Source organism: Pecten maximus, chromosome 10 (genome assembly GCF_902652985.1).
Source record: "Pecten maximus chromosome 10, xPecMax1.1, whole genome shotgun sequence".
Classification (NCBI taxonomy): Eukaryota; Metazoa; Mollusca; class Bivalvia; order Pectinida; family Pectinidae; genus Pecten; species Pecten maximus.
In genome coordinates this window covers 23,301,424-23,316,391 of record NC_047024.1, presented here as the reverse complement: position 1 = coordinate 23,316,391, position 14,968 = coordinate 23,301,424, and the positions used below count along the sequence as shown (strand labels likewise).

The 14,968-nt window shown below is 34.7% G+C and overlaps 1 protein-coding gene across 2 annotated transcripts in view; it reads right to left on the bottom strand.

The window, feature by feature from the left end:
- The window catches only part of LOC117335431 (E3 ubiquitin-protein ligase LNX-like), a 110,081-nt gene that overhangs the window by 27,532 nt on the left and 67,581 nt on the right, over positions 1-14,968 (bottom strand). For both annotated transcript variants that reach the window (XM_033895404.1, XM_033895405.1), the window contains 2 exons: positions 4,458-4,550; positions 3,863-3,978 (listed from right to left, as the gene is read on the bottom strand). In XM_033895404.1, the coding sequence (XP_033751295.1) occupies positions 3,863-3,978; positions 4,458-4,550 (209 nt within the window). The remainder of the gene's footprint in view (positions 1-3,862; positions 3,979-4,457; positions 4,551-14,968) is intronic.

The following is a 14,968-nucleotide window of genomic DNA, read 5'->3' as shown; positions in this document are numbered from 1 at the left end:
ATAGGGGTTCTCATCTCTCAAGTCAAATTTCTTTTATCTTCAGACTTCTTAAGTTTCAGTTATTCCAAGAAAAACAAAATGGTGGATCCAGAAGCAAACTCTTCACTGGTAATTCTGTTACTTTATAAACAAGAGACCCAATGGGCCTTAACAGTCATCTGACTAAAGACCCTAGTACTTTTGTAGTCATTAGCAAATGCAATTAAGTATAGTGGTACTGTTGGCCATGGCGGCCATCTTGGATTTTGGACTGACCCAAAAAATAATAACACTTGGCCAGCACCATTTCAGGATCATTTCTGGTAAGTAACAGCTGAATCACGTTGGCGGAATTTGAGCAGATGGCGACGGACGAAGCTTATATGACTTGAGGTCATCCTCATACATGCCATACCTCCCGGCGTGAGACAAAATCTCCCTTATTTTCAAGTCATTTATTTCCTCCCGGGAGGAGAGCCCAAATTCCCGTATTTTGTAATTCCCTCCGGTATTTTTGCCGAAGCCATATTTGTTTACAATTCAGTAGTTTTTCTCGTGAGATTTGGCTAAATTTAGCGATCACGTGATCCATCTGTTCACGTGATCACTCAATCAAAATGGCGCCTGTTGGACACGGCTTTCACACGAAGCTCTGGCTAGTGTAATGTTTGCGCTAGAATATCTATCACCATGAAATAAATTTAAGGCAAGTCGCTTACAAACAACTTTAACCCTCTTTGCTAACAGACTTGAATTATTGTTTGTTTTCTTTTAGGACCATACTTTGATGATGGTAATTGATACAGAGCCTGGTCAGACGCAAAATCACACGTGTTTTTCATATAACATGTGTATCGTTGACCAGTGATAGCAAGATGAAATCCGATATTTTCTTTTAGAAAACTATCAAAATTAGCACATCTGTTGGTCGTAGTGGTCAATCATGATGTTTACAATGACTGTACCGTCCATGACATCAGACAGAGACAATATATACAAAATCTAGAATGATCGTGATAAGATTTACTGCAGTCTCCTAATATGAACATCTTCATTCTCATGACTTCATGTATACACTTGCACACTTTTTTTATATCTAAATGGTCCAACATAAGGGATCCCACAGGACATTTCATAGTGATTTTTACAACTGATGTGTTCCCTCAGAGTGGATCAAGCTTTCTAATTTTAAGAAAATCCAAACCGATAAATGATAAACTTTCTTGTCTTAATCTTTAGCTACATGTAATTATAATATACCCTTTTCAAATGATGTTATGTAATATGCATAAAGCTGTGAAACTTTTTGTGTTACATAAAAAAAAAATCAAAAAATAATTTCATATCATCAGAATCTGAATGTATACTATTGCATTTGTTACCTTATACAACTTTTTGTTGTTTGCATATACAATATGATTAATATCCAAAATAAATATAAATATTCTTTATCACTTTCAAAATTAGTTTATTGCTTTAAAATTGAGTAAAAATGTTGATATTTATGTCGCGCACAAATCTCCCTTATTTTAGGCAAAACTCCCTTAAAATAATCATCAATCTCCCTTATTGGTCTCCTGAAAGAATGGCATGTATGCATCCTGACCCTTTAGATCAGATATCCTAGTAAATGTTCTTCTAGCTGTGATACACAATTGTATACAGTAATTACCCCGCAAAAACCCAATGCCTGCTATTAAGCCCTACCATTTCTATTGCAGCTTATAAAATGCCAAGTTGTCAAGAAATCCTATTTCCATCTTTGGATGACCATAGCTGCACATCATAAGGTCAAACAATAAAATCAAACCAAATCCTATTACATTGACCTGTAATCAAGCCCACCTCCCGGGCTTTATTTCGGGATAAATACGGTAAAATTGAATAAAGTGTACCACGAAAAATGACCAACACTGTTAGATTTACTATGTACCATCTATGAGAGTTTCTTCTACACAAACACAGTAAAAAATAATCTTTGTCTTGAGCCGACGGCAAATTTGATTGGGCTTCTCTTATGTAACATTGGGCTATCTTTAGATAGCCAATATTTGGTTTTTCCGAACATAAACAACATGATTGCTGGTTTACAAGCTAAAGACTTGACATTCGCTGGTTTACATAAGACTGCACCCATTAGCCCCTGAAATCAATGGTAGTCAGTGGCCAGGCATTAGTTTGTATGACAAACGAACATAAAACATGCCAGCATCGCCAATCCGTTTTTCTAACTGCATGGTATAAATGTCTTTGTCAATAATAGTTTTTGTCTCTTGCAGTCTCCCAGACACGGCCCGTTTATCTTGATGAACCCCACACAGGCAGACCCTCCCCGTGACTTGGCCTTACAGTGACACGGCCACGTGTGATCGCGTGCAAAGGTCTCGAAACTCATTCATGTTTATTAAGCAAAGGCAGGCTTTTGTAACAAGCATAACATTGCCGTTGTTGTGGGATTTTGTTTGGCGATGTTGTCTGTTATAAAGTCTGTGTCGGATGGACTCTTTAATCATTCAAGTTGTCATGATTTATATAGTATCTCGATGAAAATGTAGAAAAAGCTAGGCTATAAAAAATGTAATTTTGTTGAGAACTTTTTTTTTGCATATATATTTTCACTGATAATCTCTTCTGTATGCTTACATACATTTTAACACAATTTTGCCACAATTATGGCATCAAATTTTAAAGCATATTTTATATTCAGATTAATCAAAAAATGAAAATGCCATAAAGATTTGAAATTTCGTTAGTGTGTCTATAGATTTTGCATCTTCAACCTATAGCTGTTGTACACATGAAACATGTACATTTATATCCTTAAAGTCATAATCAGCATGTCCGAACGTTTGTCTGACAGGCAGACGTCATGAGGAACTGCATTTAATAGCCTCATTAAATATTTTACACATCAGGCTTGACATAATTATTCATATCATACATCTTACCAACATATTTCGTCGATATTCATCATTATCTATCAGTATATAAAATTTTAATCCCTTGAAGTTCTATATAGGTTTTCTATGTTAACTTCGTGTATAAAAGGTATTAGAATGAGCAGACCTCAAACGATCGATGCCTACGTACAAGTGACAGTTTAATAGCCTCCATTATCATTCCACTCAGCGTAAATCAAGAAAAATTACCACGAACATCAGTGATCCAGGGCAGGTGGAAATGACATGTGTCAATCAGTGTAGCAGGTAAAAATCTCACAGGTAACACAATACAGGTAAGATCGGGACATAGTACATTCACAAAATCATTACAGGTCACTATATCATATATAGTACATTACTGTAGATTTTTAGTTTTTGGTGGTTTAATATTTTTGTGGTTTCACTATAGTATATGAATATTTTTGTTGTTTCACTATATGTAAATTTTTAGTTTTTGGTGGTTAAATATTTTTGCTGTTTTACTTTAGTTCATTGCAGTAATTTTAGGTTTTTGGTGGTTCAATATTTTCGTGGTTTCACTAAAGGACATTACTGTAAATTTTTACTTTTAAGTTTTTGGTGGTTTCATATATTTGTTGTTTCACTACAGCACATTACTGGAATTTTATGTTTTTGGTGGTTGAATATTTTTGTTGTTTCACTATATGTAAATTTCATGTTTTTGGTGGTTCAATATTTTTGTGGTTTCACTATAGTACATTACTGTAAACATTTAGTTTTTGGTGGTTGAATATTTTTGTGGTTTTACTAGTAAATTACATTACTGTAAATCAATACATTTTTAGGTGGTTCAATATTTTTGTGGTTTTACTAAAAGATTGAAGCAATAAAAGATTTAATTTTCACAGAAATTCTGAAAAGGGTCGTAATTCTCTGTGAATTTAAGAATGGATGTCTGGCTGTTGATTGGTTCTACATACCTCCATCCTGGTCCCTATACGGACACTCCCACAGGTGGCTCTGTAGTGCACTTCTCGGACCCTGGAATGTACAGCCTAGACTGGACTTAATACAGCGAGTAACAGCACCACGACACCTGTAAACAAAAATATTACTGTTTTGTAAATAACATCCTCCATATTACTATTTTTTGTATAAATTTATTTCTGTAAGTATTTCTCCATACCTCAAAGCTCTTTGGAAAATTATTTTCATTTTTGGAAAGTGTGATATTAAACAAAAAGACCACTATATATTGGCTTGTATGTTGAGACGAATATAATCATGGGAAAATATTTTCATTGAAGATTAGTTCTGTAAGCCAAAGGCTATCTTATACATCCTGATCCCACATAAAAAATTTACAGGTCACACCCTTGGGACCAATTCCTATAGTCCCAACATTAATGGTTATGGAATTGAGATTATGACTGTTTCAAAGTTATGACCTAAGTCCCAAGGGGCAGGGCCAAATCCCATCGATAATTCTTATTCAAAATATACAAGGGATGACCAAATGCCTGATAAATACCCTGGAAAAGTATTTAAGTGCGTTACATAACTTGACAATCATACCTGTGAAGCAGATGTGCCTCCAACTCAGAACGGGGCAGAACTTCCTCGCAGTAGTCGACATTGGGGCACACCACCAACAGCTTGTCCAACAACCTGGAATTAAAACACAGTATTGTAAATACTAGCTTGTAATGCACAAGGAGATATAAAGGTATTATTTAAGCATTGATGTAATTTTTTTTTAGTTTCATTGGGGTATGAAAAAAAATTGTTTGCAAACAATTTTTTTTCATACCCCAATGAAACTAAAAAATAATTGACATCAACGCTTATAATTAATATTTGAAATTGATTTTCAAAATTAAAACATGTTTTATGTACAATTGAACTGATCTTATAAGGGTTTCTTTTTCACAAATCAATACGCAATGTCAATGGCCGTATTGTGACGTCACATATTTCACGCCATTTTTCTGATTTTTTTTCATAGAGGTATGAAAAAAAAATCTCAACCAATAAGAAAGCCGCATTCTGCATACAAACACTGGACAATTGATTATTTTTATTGTTATAGAATCTGACAAGCAATCATATAGTCTCCGCAGTGTTACTTTTACCATTGGTTGTCGACTGATTAGTTTGATTAGTTATCAAGTGTAATTACCAGTCTCTTTAATTCAAATACAAATCTAAGTACTTTTTAATGGAATATTGAACTAAAACTGTGGGCCAATCTCATACTAACTAATACTCAGGCTACGTACACGTCTGTTTGCACATGTATAAGACTATGGTCAAGGAGTACCTCATCATAGACACATGCCTATCATATATCATTAATCAATAGTGCATATCAAATAAATCACAGAAATCAGATTATCAAAGTTATAAGGAATAATCTAGACAAAATTTAATTGTTCAAGTATAAGTCTGCTTTTGGTTGCCATGGCCACCAAATAACAACATTTTGGATAATAGCACAATCATACCATTGTTAGCTCTTATATATATACCAATTTTAAGTTAAGTTAGACAATATCTCATTATTTACCAACCAGAAGACATTATTATGTATCCATATTAACTGTTTTTTTAAACATCCTTTGTGTTAAAATATATAGGCTTTACTTAGTTGCCATCATTGACCATGTTTGAGTAAAACTGATCTGAAGAATGACGACCGAATATGAGCCACGATACAAGACTGGCGCATATATAGTTGCCACTGGTTACTATGGTAAGCTTTATTCAACATCGATAAATCTTTATCATACGAAGGTGACACGATGACTACAGCTTTGATACATAGTTACAATAAAATATTGCCACAATTTAGTTCAGAAACTGCATTTTTTCTTTGTTATGGTAAAATGTTTTAAAGCGTTGCTATGGTAGCCAATTTTACCCTTGGGTAATTATATACGTCATAATAGCGAAATGTCAGTGATATTTACATCATAAGGAGGTGACACGATGACTACAGCTTTAATATTTAGTAACTGTTACAATTTAGCACTGTATGGATTCTTTGCTGTGGTGAGACGTTTTAGAGTGTTGCTATGGTAACAAATTTTAACCTTGGGTTAAGGTGTCATGATAGTAAACTGTCAATGATGTCACGGGTACCAGTAAAAAGCTATATATAGCCAGGTCTCTGATCTTAGGCTACCTCGCAATAACATTCAGGAATCCGAGAAGCCTTTTGGTGGACATGTTTTTCTTATTTTTCTTAGCATTTTGTTGAAATATACAATATAGTGTTCCATATTTAGCTGCAATACACATCAATGTGAAATATGTTTCAGCCATAAATTGTGTATAACAGACATGTTCGACATTAAAAAAAAAACATCTTAAAAAATTCTGCTGCAGTGAATTAATCATTTTCAGTTTTCTAACAAATCAATCTTTTTACAGCGGTGGCTTTGTATTTTTTGTTTTAGTTTTTCTTTTGTTGTTTTAATGTTTTTTGTTTCTTTTTTAAGTATCTTCATTTATTTCAAGAAATTCACTTTTCTCATTAATTTTCATTATCTGGTATGCAAAATGTCTCAATTATCATGTTCAAATTTAATGCAAGAGAGTCACTTTTACAAACATATATTTATATATTAAAAGAATTTTTATCCTGTAAGAAGACAATTTGGCAAATTACAGTCCCCATCAGATGTAGGTTAAAGGTTAAAAAGTATGTCAGAATGACCTACTTTTGATACATCAGACACAATGCCTCCCTTAGGTGAACCCATACCCAAGTATGAAGTTCTCGTGACATAGAGTGTAGGTGATAGAGTCCAGGTAAGTTTGTTTCCTTCTTTGATGTAGCTATAGGTCAAAGGTCAAAATGTAGGTCATAGTGCCCTACTTTTGATACACGACACACCACATTGACAGGAGATCACATGCTATAAGGGGTTTGAATTCTACCTAGGGCTGTAGGACTTCCAGAGCAAATGTTTAACCTTGAAAAGATATAAAGTCCATATACAGCGTTTTAAGACTTGCTACACCCGGTAAGTTCTCAGAGTGCCAATGGTGTCTATATAATGGCTATTAGGAAGCTTCGTTGGCCACATGTGTCTGGATCGAGTCTTTGATGGATATCACATCACACTGGGCCTCCTAATGCGGTCATTTGGCTTCATTAGGGGTCATTTTAGTGACCAACTGATACTTCTAAATTGCCTATGGTGAATTCCAGATCGCCAGAGTGTCACCAAAACCAGACAGAAATTCTTTTACAATGTTATAGACTTAGAGGTGCACAGAGGTCATAGCTACAACTTGTTTTCACTGAAAAGAGGTCAAAGCTCAAGGCTACAGCATGTGATCATTGAAAAGAGGTCTGAATTCATGGCTAGACACAACATTAAAGACAGGCATTAGAGATATTATGGTTAAATCAAATCATCACTGAACAGAGTTAAGAGGTCAGAGGTTAAGGTTAACAAATGTCACCATTAAGACGTTGGAGGTCATGGTTAGCAAATGTCATAACTATATATATATACAGAGGTCAGAGGTCATGGTTAGCAAATGTCATCACTGCATGCACAGCTGTCGAGGTTACCAAAGGTCATCACCGCACCGAGGTCAGGGATCATAGTTATCAAATATCACACTTGGAGCAAAAACCTACATACCAGGTATTAGGAGCCTCTAACAACTATACTGACCAGAGGTCAGGGGTCAGAGGTAAAATGACCTTCTGATAAAACCAATACAGGTTGGAATTTTCTACTATAAATAAGATTTTGAAAAATGTTTTGGCAGACGAACAAGTCCATAATTTCAAGATATGAAATGCACTGGTGTGATGAAATTCTTGACAACATTATTGCAAAGAAGGGCAAAATGAACAATAAAGAAATGTTCGCAGGAATTAATTCATTTACGGAAATCTTCAGATCTAGACACAGATAGATCAATGACAAATAAAAGAAACTGACACGTTACCTTGCTAACTAAACTATGTCTAAACTCAACTACAATTCTGGTACAAACCAAACTACAGCCCTATAGATCCGCAGATACAATTAATTCTGCTCGTGTCTACTGGCCATCAAACAATGGCTAGTCAAGACAATAGATTTGTCAGCAGCCAGACATGTCACATCTTCACATAAAACCTGAAAGGAATTTATTTATTTTTACTTTATACAAAGCACTATAAACATTTGTATCTAAGATATTTTATATGTACATATTTCAGTGGTAATCTTATGTAACAGAGACTTGATTAATTAAAAAATCACTAGCTGCCTCCGCTAGGGATCGAACCGGGACCTCTGGCTTATTAGTCTTATGCTCAACCGATCAAGCTATCTCTCTAGCCGAGCGGTATATTGTGGCTAGTATTTACCTGGGTTACACTAATTTTAGCGATTTTTATACTGCTTAAATTCAATATCAGGATGGACTAAAATTTGAGTGTGTCAGTGTAAATTTGTTTACAGTATATTGGTAACAAAAGTATATCTGAAATGAAATCCAATTTTGTACGTATCAAGTTTAATGTCCTATCAACAGCTGTGGTCATAAGGACGGACTTCCCTGTGTGAGATGTATGCATGTATATGTTGTATTTTTGGAGAGTGTAGTACATTTGTGTTGGTCTCCCTGTGATATTCCGAAACTAATGTGACTTTATAGTGCAATCTCACTGAAGTATACCTGAAGGGACCCAGCAGGACACCTCAAAGGTCACAATTTAATGACACCAGTCATCATGCTTCCAAAATTCTCAGATCGAGGAATCGAACCCTGGCTGTCGAGGTGAAAGGTGAATGTGTCACCACCGTGCCACCCGACCTATCACCAAGTGTTTATGGAGAGTTAGAAGCTGAGCTATAATCCCTGATAGGAAGGTTTCACTAGCACTCCTGCTAAACATTACCCACATTTATACATACACACATGATAATTGGATGCATTATATGGCCTTCTCATCATATTTAAAGCTTCAAAATTCAAAATGCAGACCAATGAAGAAAATTAAACTTTCCAGAATTTTAACTGATTGTTAACAGCCAGACACAGACTGTATATGTCATAGCGTGTCTGTTGAATTTGACAGACACATGAAAAGCATTAGATAAGGGAGATAACTCTAAAAAATAACTGTGCTGAAGAAAATAATTACTGTGTGTTAAGTCCAGATGGAAATTTTCTGATTACAGGGATTACCCTATATAGACAGAATTTTTTTTTTTTCAGATGAAATCTGTAGCTGTCGTCTGGACAAGATTTTATCTATCAATGACAACTGATAGACAGACAATCTGATCATTCTTTCCAATCATCCCCTCCCCCCCCCCCCCCCCCCCCCAGCAACTTTAGTTACAGATTGTGTGCAATTACAGAGGACCCGTCCCTGTATACTGACAACATATAGTTATATTTAACAACAGAACTTCAAATAGAATTAATGTCTGTCAGAAAAAGACATAATTCTTAATTAAAATGACAAAAATTTTCTCAGGTTTGTTCTCATTAGACACACAAGTTCTACCCATGAGGAAAACATTTTCATAACAATCCCGAACTTGGACTAATGAAGGGAATCAGATGTACTGATATTTGTGTAAACGTTAATGAGAGCTATAAATCAGGGATAAATCTGTAACTAAATCCAAAAACTCATCTCATCAGCGGTATCTGATTTTAATGCATTGCATGTAATTGATTGTACACATGTGTAGGACTGAAAATGTAATATATTGTACACATGTGTAGGGCTGAAAATGTAATATATTGTACACATGTGTAGGGCTGAAAATGTAATATATTGTACACATGTGTAGGGCTGAAAATGTAATATATTGTACACATGTGTTGGGCTGAAAATGTAATATATTGTACACATGTGTAGGGCTGAAAATGTAATATATTGTACACATGTGTAGGGCTGAAAATGTAATATATTGTACACATGTGAAGGGCTGAAAATGTAATATATTGTACACATGTGTAGGACTGAAAATGTAATATATTGTACACATGTGTAGGGCTGAAAATGTAATATATTGTACACATGTGTAGGGCTGAAAATGTAATATATTGTACACATGTGTAGGGCTAAAAATGTAATAAATTGTACACATGTGTAGGGGTGAAAATGTAATATATTGTACACATTTGTAAGGCTGAAAATGTTATATATTGTACACATGTGTAGGGCTGAAAATGTAATATATTGTACACATGTGTAGGGCTGAGAATATAATAAATTGTACACATGTGTAAGGCTGAAAATGTAATAAATTGTACACATGTGTAGGGGCTGAAAATGTAATAAATTGTACACATGTTTAAGATTGAGGAATGTAATATAGTGTACATGTGTGTGCACAGGCTTGACAATTAAAGATAAATTTTGTTATAAAATATACATTGTACATTATAGAGGATACCTGAAAAACAGTATGTATTAACAGGTATAAAGTAGTGCCACATTCAACTGCAATTAGTGATAAAATTGTGAACCAATACCATGTTGAATTACTGAAACACACTTATACGGAACCCCTGGGGACCTAAAACCTACATTACTATAGTGATAAAATCAATGATTCATTAATGTGCTAACTAGAGGTGATAATATAAGAGTGCATTACAAAAACAATTGTCTGTAAACATTGTTGTGATAAGTATGTTTTCCTATCATTAAACTTCACGCATCACGGTACGGCAACATTTTTGTTCACCAGATGTAACCAATTTCTGTGAACTGTATATATTCCACCAGTTGCTAAAAGGATGTTGATATTTAAAATGAGGAAATTGGATGTTGGAGGAAATTGGTTGTCCATCAGAACAATGGCGTTCAAAGACAAAACTAATTCCAATTCTTATACGTTTCAACAAGTCTAAAGCCATGCAATATTGTAAGATGTTCTCCTTTCTTTCCTTTTTTTTTCTTTTTAATATTCAACCTAGCAAGGATACCGAGTATTGCCTGAGTATATACATGTGTCCCCAAACTACCAGCCTCCGGACGCTATATATCTATTACACTGTAATGATCTATAAGGATATTGGTGTTATCTTGTGAAAATGAAAAGTACACAATTAGCTTCTAACTGTTTTTAATGTAATAAATTAATATAAGAAATTGCATTGTAAGCATTATGAATGAGGAACTCATATAAAATGAAAGTGGGATTTACTAAAAATAGAAATGGTGACCTTGACCTCAGCCCCGAAGCTCAAACTCGTTCAAGATATATTATGGTCTTTGCAAAAAAAATGTCTGAAGAAACCTCTAGAGAGCTGACAATGATTTTTTGAAATAGTAACAGTGACCTAAAAATTCCCAGCTACCCTGAAACAGAAACTTGTCTGAGATATGATAGTCCTTTAAAATTGTTTGAAGTTTAATCAAAATCCCTCAAAGAATGAAGCCTCTAAAGAGGTGAAAAAATTTGGTGTTACGTACGTATGTACAAGATGGACGGAGAGGAAAACTATAGCTCCCCGCCCCCCCTGTGGTTTCAGTGGTAGGGAACTAACAAAAATATGAAATGCATTATTTAATAAAACTTTTAATATTCAGAGATAGAGTGCATGGCTATCTCACTTCTCATGAAGATATTTTTGCAAAGAATAGTCAGACCGAATTGACATAACTGTAAAGTAAGAAAAACAAAATGGACTTAATTGTTAAGACACACTCATTCTCTATCTGAGAAGAAAAGCTAGAGTCCTTATGATGTCAAATACTGTGTTTGAAATATCATCACTATCCACCGGCTAACTCTTGGCTACAGCTGGGGCCAGATGTTAGGTTATTATCCTATAAATGACATTTGTATGCAAAAGTCTCCTAAAAATGGCACGCAGAAGTGATTCTCTAAACCCTTGAATGTTTCTTATTACCGCGTAAGTGACATGGAAAATATCATACCACCCAAATAGACATTACAATACAGCGCTTCACCGTAATTCCCTCGGACTGTCAAACGGAATTAGGTCCTGTGCTTCCTTCAGCCAAATTAAGTGATAAATCACATTGTTAGGGAGTCTCGTCTGCTTTGGTGACCTTTGACCTTATGAAGAAACATGTTACTGGGATGGAATATTGTGCGTATTAGATGAGGGATCCTGTGATTTGATTGTCTGTCAGGTCCCTGTGTCAGGTGATCTGATGTGTTACTTTTTGCTAGGTCCCTGTGTTCGGTGACATGTTTTTACTGTCTGTCAGGTCCCTGTGTTCGGTGACATGTTTTTACTGTCTGTCAGGTCCCTGTGTTCGGTGACATGTTTTTACTGTCTGTCAGGTCCTTGTATTTGATGTGATGCTGTACTGTCTGTCAGGTCCCTGTGTAAGGTGACATGATGTTTAATGTCTATCAGGTCCCTGTGATAGGTGACATGTTTTTACCGTATGTCATGTCCCTGTGTTTGATAAGATACTTTCCTGTCTGTCAGGTCCCAGTGTGTAAGGTGACATGATGTTGTAATGTCTGTCAGGTCCCTGTGTAAGGTGATATGATGTTTTACTGTCTGTCATGTCCCTGTGATTGATGATGTGGTGTTTCAACGTCTGTCATGCCCCTGTGTAAAGGTGATATGATGTATAATGTCTATCATGCCCCTGTGTAAGGTGACATGATGTTGTAATTTCTGTCAGGTCCCTGTTTGGTGATTTAATGTGTAATGTCTATCACGCCCCTGTGTTAGGAATTTGACTATTTTACACTTGTCAGACTTTCAGGAAGAACTATATGTTATGGCATAAGATATTTTATAGGCTTTCATGGGCAAAGATAACTGGAATTAGAGGCTTGGAGATTTTACTGTAGCTCTGGGATCTCTCAGGGACTCTTTGTTAAGGATTCAGACGGTTTATTGCCACACAGGGACTTGTTGATAATGAGTACAAACAACTGTATCAGTGAGTGTCTATCAGCGGGGTTGTAAAACACACAAGATCAGACCTGAGGTATATTACCGATCTAATTAGATTTCAAAGAATATAAATTTGTTGGCCACTTATAGATGAGATAGATGAAGGAGACTGGTATCTAGGGCTTTTGATGTCTATACAACTCAGACTTTACCATAAACCTGGAGCCGACATGTAGAATTTCTCCATCAATTGTTCTAACATCAACACCATTCTGAACTCCGATTCAATCTATTCTACAATGCAAAACAAGAAGTCCAAGAACATCATAAATAATTTATTTGGTTTTTATAACTCCCCACCTCAGAAAATTTAAATATTTATTTAATTTCATCATAATTATTTGTCCTGGTGTTAGATCACCGGTAATTTCATCATATTTGACAAAGCGATTTTTCTTGTAGGTGAAGGTCATTCATTTGAACAAAGTCTGATTCTTCAATTATAATGCTTTCGGATTTTTACAGTTCAGACTTAAGACATTTTTTAAGTTTATGGATTATTTGATCAAACAATGATGTTTTTCATGATCAGAGTTATAATAACATGACTTTTGACCTTATGGTTCTTTAGAAGACTCGTTAATGACAAATTGTCATTGTACAAACTGGCAGGCACTTCCTGCAAACTAAGTTTGACATTTACATAATAAGAATATTAAAAAATTTTATTGAAAAAATTATAATCTTTCTGTTGATTCAATATCTTTTAATTAAGGACTCTCCTTTTTATGTTATGAATATTTTGAATGAGAAATTAATCAAAATCATTTAAAAAAAAAATACCTTTAATTTTAATTTCTTAAGATATTTATAGAAATTTAAACTATTTGGATGACAAGAATGCTGACATGTTACAGTTCCCAATATGGTGATTTACAACTTCGCAGCATGGATGAACTTTTGAGCAGCAAGCTGTTAACTGTCGCGCCATGTCTCTGGCAGGTCGACAAGCCCTCTGGCACTCAACTCATTGGTTACTGCTAATTAAACATGTTGAAAACAAATCATTTGCTTCTTCAAATTGCGCAGCTAACATATTCTTTTAGATTTTTAAAGAGGGCAGAAAGAGCTTCCTTCGAATTGTGTTTTCAATTCATCATCGAAATTAAATGTCAGCTGCAATTGACAGTCAAAATGGATCAATTTGGAAAATCGGCAGAGACCTTTCAGCTCAATTCACAAGGTTCAAGCGAAGCAAATATGTCAAAATAAACAGGATGACAAAATCTATTTTTGCTGAAGTTGAAGATATACAGCTCTGAAATTGAAATTTTGTAGAATAAAAAATGTTTAAGTCACAATAAATAAATCAGACAGATTTCATTATTATCTTGTTTTTAATTGTCCCTGAATGATCTTAATACATACAGACTAGAGAGCATTAAACGTGAAACAACTGTATACTCCTGATTCAAATTCGATGGAAAGGATGCTGTGTAAAATGGAAATGGATTGAATGCAAAATTCAAAATATGTCAAAAGTTAAAAAAAAAAAAATAGAACATTTAAGAGCAAGATCATCGGCAAACTCTGCAAAACAGCCAACTTGTATGGCATTGGTATAATTTTTAAAATAACTTACTATAAATAACCTCAGAAGCATTCAAAACAATTTTCTGGGCAATGTAAGTCATCAATTGTTTCTTATTGACTTCGTACTGATGTCTTCTAAACCCTAAATAAATCATAATGAAACTTCCTGAGTGACCTTGAGCTAGAATTCAAAGGTCATTCAGTACCTTTGTTATCTCAGGTGATGACAATTAGTACAAGGTGACCTTGAGAACCCTGAAGGTCAATATGTACCTTAAGTTACATGAAACTCCAGGTTTGATTGGGAACTGTTGAAATGAAATTGATTATCTTTTGATTTGATATCCTGCCAAGAAAAAAAGTGAATTATTTATTCATGTTTCAAGAGATAGCCCAATTTACTATATGGCCAGAGTGCGGAGTACCTTATCTTGACTCTCATAACTCCATGGTAGCTACGTCGTAAACTTTGCAAATAAAATCACCTTTTTCTAAAAACATTTCCTGGGGTCTACCAAAATTGGTTCTCCTTATCAACACAAAATTTGACAGCATAACATCTTTCCAGCTGACAGCTTCTCAAATTGTGCATCTTTTTACTGTTCCATTAAAAGAATATATTATTAGCG